The following is an 18080-nucleotide window of genomic DNA, read 5'->3' on the forward strand; positions in this document are numbered from 1 at the left end:
GATATTCAATGTTCAACTAACATTGTTGTAATTTATTTTCCAAAAAATGTAAATATTTTCCATATCTTCTCCGACACTTATGGGTCATGCGATATACAGCTATATAATCCCTTACATAATGATATGCTCATTTAGTGAGCATATCAAAAGGACATTAGCACATTTCGTATATCAATTTATAGTTTATTTAAACATTTATAACAATTCAATTGTTATTTAATAATGGTCGGTATTTTTATTATCGCCCGAAAAAAGATTATAAAGAAAATAATTGATCGATATTATCGGCTCTTAAATAGGTACTAATTGGATAAATAAACGTCAAATAAAAATATTATATATGGCAAGCGTTACGATAAACAGTAGCTCATATAACACAAACATACATGCATACATACATATATGAACGTATATGTAAATAAGCGATCGTCGATCTCACTCTCTTCTGCTGCTGCTGATCGGATCAAAATGAAGAAGAGTGTTAATTAGATTGATCACATTTCAAAAAATAGTAACTAAAGTTTTCAAGTAAAAATAAAATATCTAACAAATTATTGCAAATTTAGTATTTACAACTAAATTTTAAGATATTCTGAAATATCACGAGCTGTTTAAAAAAAAATCACGTGATTTTTGCGGAAAATATTTAATTGCTTCATACAAAAAATGAAAACGGGCACAAATATCAAACTTACACTTTGGCAATACGATTGTAACGCATATATGAATGTTCGGAATGTTTAGAGGACATTGCATCCAAATCGATACGTGGTGACATTATTCCTTCCTTATCTCGATTATAATTTTTTAATATTTCGATTATCAATTAAACAATTTATTTCACTTGTTTTCTGTTAAGCTTTAAAATGTTCACTATCTCTTCTTAGCCATTCTTTTTGGTTTGTTGAACGATTTTTTTGTGGCCGTATTTTAGAATTTGTCGTTTTTCGGGTTATCCTTAAAGACGTTAAAACACCGACCCCGGCCTTATTGTCGAATAGTTTAACGCCAACTAAACTTTTGATTTGATCTGATGTTGGCAAAAAGCCTCTGGCGCCCAAGCCCCCAAAACGAAACTGAATTGAAAGGTGTTAGAATTGATTGTTGATTATTTTTATTTTATTTTCGCTTAATTTTATTGAAAAACAACATTTAAATCGTATTCTATTTGATATTCAGTTTTGAGGGTTGGGGAGACTGTGCTAATTATTTTAATAAATAGCATCTAAAGTTAGTTGTGCTATTTACGCGTAGCATTTAATTGTTTACTTCGTTTAGGGGTAACGCAAATAACACTGATCGACGGAATTGTAAGCTAGAACAATATCATGGAGAAGGGAATTACAAAAGGGAGCACGTGCCGATGGAATTAATGCTCTGTTAGATGTGTACAAAATTCTGTTCATTCATCACAACTTTGTAATGGTTCTAGAGATCTCTCTCGTTCATCAACATTTTGGACAGCTTTAAAGCGATCTTGATAAAAAATACAAGCTATTCAAAATGTATGTAAATGTATGTATGTAAGTTCGGCCGGGCTGAACTTTGGATTCCCTCCACCATAGGTTTACTGACACATACTTCTTATATAGGAAACATACCAAAAAGTGGAACTATACCAATAATTCTACAAACCGATTTATGTAAAACATTATGTACACCAAATAACAAATTTCAGCGAATTCAGTTGAAAAACGCCTCAAAATACCAAAAATTGGGGGCACTCTTATATGGAGGCTAACAGAAAAAAATTGACCTATATTTATAAGTTTTAGTGAAGAAGTTTGTTACCTAATAAGAACCCAATGTAACGAATTTTAGCGAATTCGGTAGAAAAACGATAATTGGTGGGTACCCTTATATGGGAGCTATAACTAAACGTGGACCGATGTAGTCCATCTTCAAACTTGACCTGCCTGCAGATAAAAAGACGACTCAATGCGATCTATCTCAATTCGTTTAGAGGCTAGGGTGATTACAAAAGTCGAACAGACGAACCTACTTAGATCGTTATAGAATTTTACACTGATCAAGAATATATATATAAACTTTATAGGATCGGAAATGATTATTTCAATGTGTTACAAACGGAAAAACAAAACTAATATATCCTCCATACTATGGTGGAGGGTATAAAAAACCATTAAAGAAACATCAAAAGTCAGGCGATCCGACTATATGATACCCTTCACGACTTTGGGTACAAACAAGAGATGCTCATATGTACAATATCCTGTATATAGAACATACATCGCATCATTGGAGGACCATTGAAATGGAATCGGGCGAAATTAAAACCCATACACATACCATTTTGAAATCAATAAAAAATTTAATAAATAATCGGGCAGACTTGGATTCTTTGGTGTGCCATTTGTATGAAATCTAATTGAATAACTGTGATATACCCATTTGGCATGCGCACCACAGTGTGCTGTTCACAATTTTATTTCGTTAGGTGAAACCTTTATTATTTGGTGAAAAAATTGCACGAACTCAGACGAAAATATATAGGGGTTATATCTACATCTGAATATATGTTACAAAATCCAATACGCGTTATTTTAGCTCCAATTTGGTACGTGGTACACAAATCGTCCAAATCGAAAAAAAACTCTAGTTATTTGGTGTACCATTTAGATGAAATCGGATGGAAATATTTATGAAAGCTATAGCTAAATCAGTACCGATTTTAACAAAACTTCACAGACTTAAAACTAGGCTTAATTCAGTACAAAAATTTTTGTCTTAATCGGATAAATATTGGGAGTTTGGTGCACCATTTACATAAAATTGGACGGAGCTATATATAGGAGTTATATTTAAATCTGAACCGATTTTCTCTCTTTGGGGTCGTCCTTGGGCCAAATAAGTGACTTGTGTCAATACACCACTTTGGTACACCAAATCCAAAGATGTATAGGAACTATGGTACACCATTTACATTAAATCGGAAATGTATATGAAATGTATATGTGCGCTATATATAAATCTGAACCGATTTTTTTCCAATTTCAATAGGGTTCATCCTTGGGCCAAATAGATGAGCTGTGTTCATCCAATTCGGATTATAAGTGTGACCTGTACTTTGTTTACAATTTAACATGGACAGACAGACGAACATGCAGAAAGTGATTCTATGCATATTCTCTCGTTTCCTCGTTGCCTGTTACAGACATATGCACAAAGACATAATACCCTGTACCATAGTGTGGAGAAGGGTATAAATAGGATGGATTAAATTTCCATCTGCGAAGCCTTGGCCAAACGGAATGAGATAGACCCATTTCTTAAACGGATGGTGACTGCAGATGAGAAATGGAATACATACGATAACCCTGTGCGAAAACGATCGTGGCCAATGAGTGGTGAAGCACTTCAAACGGTGGCCAAACCAGGACTAACGGCCAGGAAGGTTCTGCTATTTATTTGGTGGGACTGGAAGGGTATTATTTATTATGAGTTGCTGACCAAACTCTAAATTGCCAACAAGAGAGTTGTCCCAAATCGGACATTCCGAAGATGTTAATATCCTATAGTTCATATAAAAATAATGGATTTCTTTTTCCCCAACCTAATATATGGTATAGCCCCCACATAGGGAACTGATCCAATCTTTGCACATTCCGCAGGTTCGTTTCTTTTATTCAAAAGTTGAGTTCTTTTGTTCAAAAGTTAAGTAAATTGATTGATTGAGTGATACATGACTCCTTGGGACAATATCCCAAGCAAAAAACTAAGAGAACTGACGAGGATTTGTGGCGTAATCCGAATCTATAGTCTTCTCTGCCTTTCCCGAAAGTAATCAATGTGGCCATAACCCACTTTAAAAATAAAAATCTTGTTGTTTTTATTTTTAAAACAACAAGAACGGGATCATGCTGGCTTACCTAAAATAAGTAAAATAGTTTGGTTCAAAAGTCGTACAACCTTAATGGACTCTAGAGTTGAACAATCTAGTTAATGGTGCGGATCGATATTTCTCGTTTCTTTTTTCAGAAGGAACTAGTTCCTTAATAAAGTTTATTAGCTCCATGTAGTTCCGACTTCTAGATAGTTCATTTCAAGATCCGTGTTGATTCGTTATTACGTGAACAAAGTAGACAAATTGAATGTAAATGTGGTACAGGGTATTATGTTTTTTTTTTTAATGAAAACGAGGAACGGTTGTATTGACCAAATGAACTGCTGTATATGAAAGATTGAAGTAAATTAACTGTGACAGCGGCTTCATATTTTATTTCGATATCAATATAGTTTCCAAATTGTATCCAATTTGTCCAGCCGTTGCTGTACGATATGTGAGATTACCGTTTAAGTTTCAAATTTGTGGGGTTGTGATATAAAATTTTTGATATTTCAAACTTTGTATGATATCTACCGGTTCACAGAATCTCCCCTGTCATCCAGGGTTTTTGGAGCTCAGAGGACAACTTTCTTCGACTTCGACTGCTATTGCTACTACCAGTGTTAAGGCTGCTATAGTTGTATTGCCCTACTGAAAATTACTCTTTAACTATAAATATTTTTTTTTTAAATATTGAATCGAGTAATGAGAAAATTCATAAATTTATTATATTTTGTATTTTTGTATGGCGTCAACGCAATAACAATTAAAGTTTTTGTAGAACTGTGTAAATATTTTTCGATAGATTTACATTTGTTTAAAGCCTCCGATCTAATTTGATTTTTGCACGTTTTCATAAACATACAATTGGACATACTTTCTTCTGGCATTATTTATGTGGTAGTCACGTGCTCACAACAACCTTCAAATGAGGAATCAAATAGCAAGTTTGATTTTAACAATAATGTAAATAAAACTTGGCGGTAGACTTTATCGACGAAAAGTTCGGTATCCCCATAAAGGAAAGGTTTCCCTTTTGAAGAGAAAATGTTCTTTTAATTTTCTAAAAATATACAAACTTTATCTAACCTTAAACCGCTTAAAATTTTAATAATTTTTTTTTGTCAATAACTTATTTTATTTAACAATTTTTGCAAAATTGCTCACACACTCCACAACGATTGCTATTTTTAGAGCTTGCAAATTAATAAAATCAATAAAAACACAAGCTTAAGACAATTCACTTAGACCGTATACGATATGAATAATTAAATATCAATATTATTTATATATTCGATATGAGATTTTATATACTATGCTAAATTCGATTGTATATACTTACTGTGGTGTTGGTGGATTAACAATATTTAATAATTCGGTGGGCGATTGCGGAACACGTCTGATGACAATTTTACGTCCATCTGTTGAACCAATTCCTATCGATGCCAACGATCGAACTGATGTTACATCTGAATAAATTTGATTGGCAACACTATCACGAAATAAATAGGAACTTGAATCATCTTGTTGCTGTATAAAACTGTTGACAGTCAGATCGTTTGGATCTGAGAGATATGCTGGAAAAATAAATAGATATGAAATATTAAATTAGTAAATTCTATAAAAATCGGAGATGTTTTGCTCTAATAAACTTTAATTCTAAATTACAGTAACTTCGGTTGGACCAAAAAGAAGATGAATCTTTATAGGAGAGTTATGTCAAAACATGTAAATAACATGAGAATTGTCTGTCAGGAATTCTTTTATACTCAGAAAACCGCCCATATGACTTTCATGGAGAGTTCAATACAAAAGAAAAAAAATGTACCTCTCAGTACATTGCTACAAAAGCTATACTAAAAAGAATATATTCTGCTTGAAAATGTGAGTGATTTGGTTGTTTAATCATTGCAAACACCGACCATTAAATACATAATACCGATCGGGACTTTGATATGGGGGTTATGACATGGTGAATTTATGGTAGGAAGAATTGACACCCAATGGAAACCAAACTATAGCCAATAAGGTTAAAAAAGTGCAAAGAATTAGTAAAATGCCGAATAATAAGAGGTCTACCCTATCTTTGTTTCGGGTTTTTAACAAAAAACTTGCAAAATTCCGCAAAATACTGAAATTGGCAAGATCCAAAATTTGAGTTATACCCGCAAAAGTGGACCAATATCGATAATTTTTGATATGAAGATTTGATACCCAATACCGAAATTTTGGATGTATCGTTATATAGGGACTGACCTGAAACTATTGTAGTAAAAATACAGAATATTACGGGGTGCCGTTGTATAGGGTTTATGTGGACCGATATGTTCAGTAACAAACATACTAGGAATTTCAGAAGACGGACATAGGTAAATCCACATAGAATTTTATTCTGATCAAAAATAGATAGGGTGTTGCAAACGGAATGACAAATTTAATATACTTTAATTTAAATAGAAAGAGTTACTGAAGAATTTATTTTAGATGACTAGTGCGAATACGTGATGTAGGTAATTATACAACACCTAACTCATTCCATAATATTTTAACATCGAGATCTACTGTTTATACCCTTCATCACACTGTGGTAAAGGGTATTATGACTTTGTGCATATGTTCGTAACAGGCAAAAAGACTGTGCATAGAATCACAATCACTAGTCGATTTGTGCATGTCCGTCTGCAGATGTTAAATTGTAAACAAAGTACAGGTCGCATTTATGATCCGATTTGAATGAAATTTGGCACAGCTCATTTATTTGGCCCAAGGATGAACCCTATTGAAACTGGGAAAATCGGTTCAGATTTAGATATAGCTACCATATATTTTTTCGCCCGATTTAATGTAAATGGTGTACCAAAGTCCCTATATACCCTTCGATTTGCACGAAATTTGGCATAGTGTAATAAATTAAGTCTATAATGATGTGTGTTAAGTTTCGTGAAAATCGGTTCAAATTTAGATATGCCTACAATATATACAATACAATATATATGTATATATTTTCGTCCGAATTAAATGTAAATGGTGTACCAAAGTCCTTATATATCTTTCGATTTGCACGAAATTTGGCATGGCGTAATGAATTAGGTCTAGACTGATGTGTGTCAAGTTTCCTGAAAATCGGTCCAGATTTAGATATAGCTCCCATATATATTTTCGTCCGATGTTATGTAAATGGTGTACCAAAGTCCCTATATATCTTTCGATTTTCACGAAATATGGTATAGCGTAATGAATTAGGTCTAGAATTTTGTGTGTTAAGTTTCGTGAAAATCGGTTCAGATAGCTCCTATATATTTTTTCTTCCGAGTGTATGTAAATTGTGCACTGAAGACCCAAAGTTTGTCTGATTGACACACAATTTGGTAGAATGAACTGTAGTTAATATATGTTAATCACTGGCAAATCTGATTGAAATCGGTTCAGATTTTGATATAGTTTTTTTACAAGAATATTTTCGTCCGATTTTACATATAATTGACACAAATTTTGCACAACGTACTGAAGTTAGTATAACCTAGAAGTTGGATATAAATGCTTCGTCCAATCGGCACAAAATTTTGCACTACGTACTGAAGTTACTATAACATAACTTGTGGCAAGTTTAGTTGAAATCGGTTTAGATTTAGATATAGCTCCGATTGACACAACATTTTGTACAACGTACTGATCTTAATATAATAATAATAATTAATATAATCTACCGTGTGGAAAGTTTTGAAATCGGGTTCAGATTTGGATAGAGCTCCTATATATATATTTTCTCCCGATTTTAAGTACATAATTCATATAACTTAACCTGTGACAAGTTTCAATGAAATCGGTTTCAATGAAAGTGGTGAAGGGTATCATATAGTCGGCCCCGTCCGACTTTACTACTTTCCTTACTGGGTTTTTTCTTGTAGTTTCGTGAACCGAAACCGTTATATGTGATATTTATATATTTAAAAAACTCACTGATCTAATTATGGCCATAAATGGGATCTCTGGCCAACGACGCGGCAATTATTGTGAGCTCGAAATTATTGTCAGAGGAAAATTTAAACTACGAATTGTTTCTCTGATAAGTGGTTTAAATATTCGATCCAGTTTTGAAAATTTTATTAATTTTATTATTTTATATTATATTTTAAAACAAACTTCAGATCTATGTATTTTGGAATTAAATTAAGTTGAAATAGGTCTTTAAAAATTGCATAAATGATTGCCCTCGCGATTTAATTACCTGCGAAAACAAGTGTAAGCTACTGCTTTTATTTGAAGATACAAAATGAAATCTCGCTCGACTTTAAAAGACCTTAACTGTTCAAAGTGTCAGACAAATGAAACATTTCATTATCAGAAAGAATTTCTTTTGATTGCATCACCTGTGAATTGCTCGCATCGCATCGCGTCCAAGTTCAACCCTCCCCACCTCACTAACATTGATCATTATGAGCATCGTTGTCATCATCATCATCGCCACCACCATCAGCTGAAAGTCAAGCAACGGCTGGATATCATCACAACACTCACACCAAGTGGGAGAGTTAAATAAATTAAATAAACTTATTTGATATTCTTATGGGTTTGTTGCTATTATTTTTCTCCTCCTCGTTGTTGTTGCTGCTGCTGCTTGTTGTGGTTATCATTTGTACATATGAAAATATTAACATTTATTTACACAACAACATCAACAACAACAATAAGAAAATAAATATTGAAAAGGTTATTGCCGACAGAGTCGACCATGTGTGATACCTTACGTTTATGGACTTGGGGGTATGTGATCAACATAGATTCAAATCTCAAAATATTTAACTGACACTCAAGAAAGTGGAGTATATTCTTTATAAGATACATAATGTTTAATTAATCGACTTGGAACGGACTCAGATATATTAATTTTATAGACAGTGAATTGACTATATGTAATATGGCTACAAAACACTTTAAACGCATTTAAAGAGTTAATCACGCCTACGGGCTTAAAAATTACAAAATAGCGCTGTGTTAAGCTTTCGCTTTACTTGCCACGTGTTTTATCTATCGAACTAAACGAAAAATATGGGAAAATCTCGTTACATATGGTGTATGGTCCTATACCTTCTATTTTAATAGAAAGTGGACTAGCTGGAAGAGGACCTGCCTCCAGTATTTAAAGAAAAAACCAGTAAGGAAAGTAGAAGTCGGGCTGGGCCGACAGTATAATACCCTTCACCACTTTGGTTATATTCTACATATGTATCCGAAAAGACGTCGCCTTTTTGAAGGAATTTTGACATGAAATTGGACGAGCTTAAATATGTGATTTTTATGTCTTTCTGGAACCTATGCTACATTTCATTTCAATTCATTTGGGCAAGTTTACTGTCGTTTGCCCACAGGGGGACAGATTTGTGTAAATCGATTTAAAGCAAACTTGATACACGTTATTCGGTATGCTGCAATGTTTAAAATTTAATCTCAATCCGACACTTATTGATTATTTGGTGTACAATTAACTAAAATAAGTCGAAATTATATATGGAAGCTACGATATATCTATATCTGAACAGATTTGAAGAAATCTTGCCATAGATTAATCTATATTAATTTCAGTACGTTGTATCAATCGGCCTAGCTGTGGATTTTTACAGCACAATTAACATAAAATCGGACGAAAATATATATAGGAGGTGTACACATCATTCTAGACTTAATTCAATACGCTATGCCACAATTCGTGCAAATCAAATGATTTTCAGGGGCTTTGGTGCACCATTTACCTAAAATCGGGCGAAACTATATATGAAAGCTATATTTAAAGCTGAACCGATTTTCACGAAACTTAGCACATATAATTCTAGACCTAATTCAGTAGGCTATACCAAATTTCGTGCAAATCGAAAGATATATAAGGACTTTTGTACTCCATTTACATAAAATCGGACGAAACTATCTATGGGAGCTATATCTAAATCTTAACCGATTTTAACGAAACTTAGCACACGTCATTCTAGACCTAATTCAGTAGGATATACCAAATTTCGTTCAAATCGAAAGATATATAGGGACTTTGGTGCACCATTTACCTAAAATCGGGGAAACTATATATGGGAGCTATATCTAAAGCTGAACCGATTTTCACGAAACTTAGCACACATCAATCTAGACCTAATTCAGTAGGCTATACCAAATTTCGTGCAAATCGAAATATATATAGGGACTTTGGTACCACATTTACATTAAATCGGACGAAACTATATATGGTAGCTATACCTAAATCTGAACCGATTTTCTCCAATTTCAATACGGTTCGTCCTTGGGCCAAATATGTGACATGTGCCAAATTTCATCCAAATCGGATCATAAATGCAACCTGTACTTTGTTCACAAAAATACATGGACGGACATGCATAAATCGACTCAGAACGTGATTTGTTACAAACATATGCACAAAGACATAATACCCTGTACCACAGTGTGGTGAAGGGTATAAAAAATATGGTCCTCGCCCTCCAAGAACCCGTAAAACCGAAATTTCTATATTAAACCTTCAACATACCGTTATACATTCAATTGGGCGGGAGCTTAAGTGTGGACTGGAAATCATAGATATGCATTGGAAGTTATTCTCCTACCAAGGCTGTTACAAAATACGCCTTAGACCATTAAAGTACATAAAATGGGGCGAAAATGTTGTCCACACTCCAAAAACCCTGGCATTCATTTATGTTTCAGCTTGACAATTTCCACCAAACATACACCAAAACATGTCAATGATTGGTTGCGGGAGTCAAAAATTAGGAGTTTATAATGGCCAGCCAACACCCAAGGGTAAAATTGAGCATTTTATTGATTCAATAATAATAATAATTATGCTGTCGATTTCTAATTTGTTTAATTATAAGAAAAAAAGTTGCTTTAGTTTTGACCAAGCAAAGATTATGTCAGTTTAGATTTGCATAGAATATTATTTTTATTTCAAAACCAGTAACAATCATGCTGCAGAACAGTGCAGTATCCAAATTGTATCTCGACACAAAATCCAATACACGTTATTCACTGTTCCATTTGGTACGTTGTGTACAAATTAGTCCTAATCGACAAAAAACTTTTGTTATTTGGTGAACATTTAGATGAAATCGGATGAAAATATATATGGAAGCTATATCTAAACTTGAAACGACTTCAATCCAATACGATATTTCATGTAAAGCTAACCATTTGCACTATTTGCATAAAATCGAACAAAAATATATGTGGGAGCTATATCTAAATCTGAACCGAGTTCAACAAAAAATATCGTGAAAATAGAACAGGGTAAATCGTGCAACATTTACATTACATGGGACTAATGTATATATGTGAGCTCTATTAAAATGTGAACCTATTTCAACAAAACTTAATGGATGTCAACCTGTAGTAACATCAATACGCTGTGCGATATTTTGTCTCAATCGGACAAACATTGGCAGTATGGTGCTACATTTACATAAAATGGGACGAAACTATATATGGGAGCTATATCTAAATCTCAACCGATTCCAACAAAACTTTGCATACATCAATCAGTCAAATCAGTCAATCTGTCAAATATTGGCAGCATGGTGATCCATTTACATAAAATCGGACCAAAGTATATATGTGACCTATATCTAAATTTTGTGCCTATCGGCTTAAATTAGACTCTTTGGTGCACCATTTGCTAAAAATCGGACGAAAATATATATGGGAACTATATCTAAATCTAAACCGATTCCAACAAAACTTCGAGTACATCAATCAGGACCTATTCAATTCTCTGTGCAAAATTTTGTCTCAATCGGGTAAATATTGGCAGTATGCTGCTCCATTTACATAAAATTGGACGATACCATATATATCCGCTATATCTAAACCTGAACCTATTTCAACAAAACTTCGCATACATGAATCTGGACTTAATTCAATACACTGTTCAATTTTGTCTCAATCGGACTAATATTGGGTGTTTGGTGCACCATTTACATAAAATCGGACGAAATTATATATGGGAGTTATATCTAAATCGGAACCGATTTTCTCTACTTTCAATAGGGTTCGTCCTTGGGCCAAATAAAGGAGCTGTGCCAAATTTCATCCGATTCGGATCATAAATGCGACCTGTACTTTGCTCACAAAAATACATGGACGGACGGACATGCATAAATCGATTCAGAAAGTGATTCTATGCATATTCTGAAAAGGAACCATGTGCCTATCTCGTTTCCTTTTGCCTGTTACAAACATATGCACAAATATAGTGTGGTGAAGGGTTTTTTAAGGAATATTTTTTTTAAGGAATATTAACAAATTGGTAATATTGTCCATATACTTTATAGGGTCGGGAATGATTATTTCGATGAGTTACAAACGGAAAAACAAACCTAACATACCCTCCATACTATAGTGGGGAGTATACAAATACGAAAATGATGCGGGATCAATATCAAAACAACTGAAATGTCAAAATTTGACATTTTGACCTGAGCTCAGATTATAGCTATGTATGTTAGAAAATGTGCGTAAGTTTATTAAAATTCCTTAAATTGCCGGACTTCTGCAACGTTGTTTTTTTAGCTTCTGAAAATTTGAAATCTCAACTTATAATCACCTAAAAAAACTATTATGAAAATGGTCACATTAATCAAGATATCTTCGTAAAAGACTGGTGAAAATAAATACAGTAAAATTATGGGTTGTATATAAATCCGCACCGATTGACATATATTTCATAAAGTAGGTATTTGGTTCGAAACATCAACAACATTCGTTCAAATTAAATAATTGGATGAATATGATTCAAAGTGGATCATCATTCACAGATCAATTTAGTTCCACACAATGCCCAAAACAAATACAGAGCACATAAGACTATAGGGTACTCGATAAAAAATAATAACAAAGAAAAACTCACCTGATACCACAGAACGCATACTGCTATTACGATCGTTACGCGGACGCAAACCAATTCCCAAAGTGGAGGGCGGTGTGGATAATGATGATGAAGCAGCAGCGGTCGCACCAGTTAACGACGGCGGAATACTATTAAATATAGCCGAGGCAGGTCTCACAGCATGTGAAGATGGACTACTGGACTTAAGCTGTGATGGGAATGGTGGCGGTGACAGTGACACTGATTGTTGCTGGTGTCGTTGTTGCTGTGGTGTGGGGTTTGTCACCGTTGTTGCCGTCACACTGCCAGTGCTCGTTAATGGCTGTGTTGAGTTGATGCCCGAGTAAATTGAACTGATTGCAGGCATTTGGTATGAATATAATGCATCTAATGTAGATGATGAGGCAACGGATTTGGCTGCTGCTGCCGCCGCCGCTGCAGATGTTGTTCCCGTGCCTGTGTTTGTTGTTGTTGTTGCTGTTTCGCTGACGGCATTATCCGAGTCATAGTCTTCAATTGTAAATTTTACACTTGGGTTGACACTGGCTGATGGATGGTGGCTGCCGTCGCCGCCACTAGTACTACTGGCCCCAGTAGTAGTCGTAGTACTGGCAGTTCCACGAGTATTTACCTCGGTTGTTGTCTGCGTCGCATGATAACTAACATCCGACCGAGGCATTGACGGTGATACTGAGCCCCTGTTCGTTAATAGGGGATGCTGTGTGGCACGGGCAGCCAATGTTTGTGTGGGGGTTGGTGGTGCGGCCAAACTTAAATTCGTCGGAGAACGCAATGGTAATTTTTGTAAAGCTGTCAGCGACGATGTCGATGTGGTGGAGGGGAATTTTGGTTGTTGACCCAGGGCGGGTGATGTGGCTGGTATTATGATGAATTTATGTGAACGTACCGAGGGTGTACGAATGAGGCGTGTTTGATCGTCGACATCGGATCCCTCCGCGCCACTATCGTATAGCCAGCTGTGGCGAAAATTTACCGAGCCCTGTTTGCCAATGCTGGCCAGTGGGGTCGGTGGTGAACTGGCTAAGTTCATAGTTAGGCTGGTCGGTGAGGAGACCGTTTTTGATAGGGTTGCAGATGGCGATGGTGTTGTGGCAGCATTGCTGTTGTTGGTGGGTTGTTCGCTAGGATTTGTTGCCATGTTGGTTGGTATTTTGTTAAAGTTTTTTTTTTTGGGTTTAAATAAATCGTTTCGTTTAGAATATTTGATTGTTCATTTTGTATCTGAAAGTAAAAAAGATATAAGCTCAAAATTCCGACCACTCTTCTGTAAAACCGTGTACAAAATTTATTGAATCGAAAAACAAGATATCCATTAATTGTTTAGCATTTCAACATTTTTATTTGTTTGTAGATCACTTTCTTCTAATCATCACTAGTTTTGAGTCGAATCGAAAGAAGCAGCGCACACATAAGTTGTTAATTACATTTTAAATTGTTCTAGTTTTTGGTTTTCGTGTTTGGGTTTTGTTATTTTTTTCATATTTCGTTGACATGTCTATATTTTATTTTTGAATGAATGTATGACACATTCATCCGTTTCGCGTTTTTCTTGCATCGCTGTATATCATGTCTGGCGACTATCTTGACCTTTTCCATTTTTTGTCATTTAAATTAAATTTTGTGTCTTCTTCATCGTCGCTATTCATTAATTGATCGCATTAATTTGACTATGAATATTAGTTAATATATTTTTACATATGAATGCACTTGAAAAGCTATCCAATAAAATTGTTTATGGAAATTTTCTAAACGAATTATTTAATTAATTTTGTAAAATACATGGGTTTTGAACTATGTAAAATATAATTCAGTTTTAAATTTAAATTTATTGCAATTCTAAAAAGGGGATTTAATAAGCAATATTTTATGTATGGAATTTACTCACCAACATTTTTAAATAACGTCCTTATCAAATGATTATGAAAGATTATATAGCTAACATTGAGTCTAAAATTTGCATTCAGTCGATCTAGCCATGTGTGTCCGTCCGTCTATCCATTATAATTGGTAAACACGATACAGGCCACAGTTATGGATTAACCTTCACGAAATTTTGCATGTAGGCCCCGTTCTGGCCAAATAAGACCCCCAAACACTCTATTACTGTCGGTTTCTCTGCTCTCTCGAAATGTTGCATAGAATAAACATGGATGTTTTGGTGAAGATCGGCCAATATTGAGCGGATCAAATGGACCTAAACTTTAATGTGAGAAATCATAAATTGTTTATTCTATGGCTTATTGTATTCTGATGGACATATATCCCAGAAGTTGATATCCAAGAGGAGTGGTTGACCTATAAATTGATTTCAATTATATTGTTGTATGTACTCGGATGTGAGAGTTATACGTAAATATTTAAGGGGAACTACGTCTTCTGATATTGTTTAGTACTACCATTACCACACTAGAGGGCTGAAATGAAGCGCTGATGGCCAGCAAATTTAGCATGGGGTTCCTGCTATGGTCAAGAACGACTCCTGATGATATATCGTGGATGGAATGGAACGAAAACGTTATGTTTGTCTGGTAATCTAGTCGCTCTGGGCGTCACAATTATAAGCCGAACATCACAAAATATCAATGAAGAAGAAGATTGGGCCCAGTATAATGCTCCACTCACTGCTTTCTTCTTCTTCTTGACAAAAATACTAATTTAATGACAAACCAGTAAGGAAAGTAGTATAGTCGGACGGGGCCGATTATATGATACCCTTCACCACTATGGGTATATTAAACAGGACTATTAACATGAAATTGGATGAAATAAAATATGGGATATTTATCTAACTGTGAATCGACTTCAAACAAATATGAATAGGTCATCCGTTGGGGTATGTCAGTACTTCTAGAAGTTATATCCAAATATGAACCGATTACAACGAAACTTGTCACAGGTTAGGTTATACTAATTTCAGTACGTTTTGTTCCTATCAGCCATATATTAGATCCTTGGTGCGTCAATTACTTGAAATCAATCTATAATATAAGAGAGTTATATCTAAATCTCAACCGATTTTCACGAAACTTGGCACACATCAGTCTGGACTAAATTCAGTACGCTATGCCAAATCGAAGAATATATAGGGACTTTGGTGCACCACTTACATGAAATCGGACGAAACTATATATGGGAGCTATATCTGAATCTTGACCGATTATCACGAAACTTGGCATACATCATTGTGGGCTCAATTCAGTACGTTATGCCAAATTTGGTGGAAATCGAAAGATATATAGGGACTATGGTACACCATTAACATTAAATCGGACGAAAATATATATGGGAGCTATATGTAAATCTTGAACGATATTCACGAAACATGACAAACATCACTCTACGCTCAATTCAGTACGTTATGCCAAATTTCGTGCAAATCGAAAGATATATAGGGACTTTGGTGCACCATTTACATGAAATAGGACGACACTATATGGAAGCTATATCTAAGCCTGGACCGATTTTAACTTAACTTGGCAGATATCATTCTAGGCTCAATTAAGTACGTTATGCCAAATTTTGTGCAAATCGACAGATATATAGGGTCTTTAGTGCACCATTTACCTTAAATCGGACGAAACTATATATGGGTGCTATATCTAAATCTGAACCGATTTTCACGAAACTTGGCAGACATCACTCTACGCTCAATTCAGTACGTTATACCAAATTTCGTACAAGTCGAAAGATATTTAAGAACTTTGGACGAAAATATATATGGGAGCTATTCTAAATCTGAACCGATTTTCAAGAAACTTGTTACACATCATTCTAGGCCTAATTCAGTACGCTGTGCAAAATTTCGTGTAAATCGAAAGTTATTTAGGGACTTTGGTGCACCATTTACCTTAAATCGGACGAAAATATATATGGGAGCTATATCTAAATCTGAACCGATTTTTCCAAATTTCAATAGGGTTCGTCATTGGGTCAAATGAATGAGCTGTGCCAAATTTCATCTAATTCGAATAATAAATGCGACCTGTTATTTGTTTACAATTTAACATGGACAGACAGACGGACGGACGGACATGCGTAAATCGACTTAGAAAGTGATTCTATGCTAATTCTTAAAAGGAACCATGGGTCTATCACGATTCCTTTTGTCTGTTACAAACATATGCACAAAGACATAATACCCTGTACCACAGTGTGGTGAAGGGTATAACCAGTAAGGAAAGTTCAAATGTTGGGCGGGGCCGACTATATAATACCCTTCAACACTTGGGGTACCCTGTAGATGGAATATGTACCATTTGGTATGCTGCAGCACAGTGGGCTGTCCATAATTTTATTTCGGGTATATGGAACAGACGTAGGCTACACGGAGAACAATACTGTTTGTCGGGGCAGGTCAAGTTCAATAATGGGCTACATCGGTTCAGGCTTAGGCATAGCCCTTGAGAAATTTTTAAACGGAATTAGATGTAATTTAGTATTTTGGTTTCGTATAAGGAATCAAATCTCCCTACCGAAAATGATCAATATCGGTTTCACCACAATGTGGGACAGGGTATTATATCTTTGTGCATATGTTTGTAACAGGCAAAATGAAACGAGATAGGCACATGTTTCCTTTTGAGGTCGCATTTATGATTCGAATCGGATGAAGTTTGACACAGCTCATTTATTTGGCCCAAGGTCGCATTGAAATTGAGAAATATCGGTTCAGATTTAGATATAGCTCCCATGCATATTTTCGTCCGATTTAATGTAAATGGGGTACCAAAGTCCCTGCATATCTTTCGATTTCCACGAAATCTGGCATAGTATATTGAATTGAGTCTAGAATTATGTGTGATAAGTTTTGTGAAAGTCGGTTCAGATTTAGATGTAGCTTCTATATATATATTTTTTTTTTTTGATCCGATTTAATATAAATGGTGTACCAAAGTCCTTATATATATATATATATATATATGGGAAATTAAAAAATTCTTTTGTTTGATTTAGTGCAGTAACTTAACTTCCATATATATTTCGAACGGGTGTCTGATTAATATTACGTTTTAAACAGAGCGGCATATCAAATAGCGTGTATCAAGTGTGCTGTAAATCGATTTCCATACATTTGTCCCATTGCACGCAAACGACTCTAAATCTGATCGAATGAAATTAAATCTATATATATAAAAATTGAGAGAGAAAAATGTATACTAACGCATCAATTGAGAACGGCTGGACCGATTTGACTCAAAATTTCTTTCCATTGTCGGTAATTACAGTGGGAAGGTTTTTATGAAAGAAAATATTGAGAAAAATCCGCGAAAATCTTGCAAAAATTATTTCAAAGAAACGACTGGTCCGATTTGAATTAAAGTTACTGTTAGT

General features: G+C 34.7%; 1 protein-coding gene across 1 annotated transcript in view; it reads right to left on the reverse strand.

Annotated features, from left to right (window-relative positions):
- Positions 1-13820, reverse strand: part of LOC133326217 (sodium- and chloride-dependent GABA transporter ine) — a 37326-nt gene extending 23506 nt beyond the window's left edge. The window contains exons 1-2 of the mRNA XM_061534896.1: positions 12750-13820; positions 5190-5424 (exon numbers count right to left, since the gene is read on the reverse strand). Coding sequence (XP_061390880.1) covers positions 5190-5424; positions 12750-13779 — 1265 coding nt within the window. The 5' untranslated portion in view covers positions 13780-13820. The remainder of the gene's footprint in view (positions 1-5189; positions 5425-12749) is intronic.
- Positions 13821-18080: the final 4260 nt, after the last annotated feature.

This window comes from Musca vetustissima, unplaced genomic scaffold (assembly GCF_032173495.1).
Source record: "Musca vetustissima isolate MV318-11 ecotype Yass unplaced genomic scaffold, APGP_CSIRO_Mvet_v1 utg5479, whole genome shotgun sequence".
NCBI lineage: Eukaryota > Metazoa > Arthropoda > Insecta > Diptera > Muscidae > Musca > Musca vetustissima.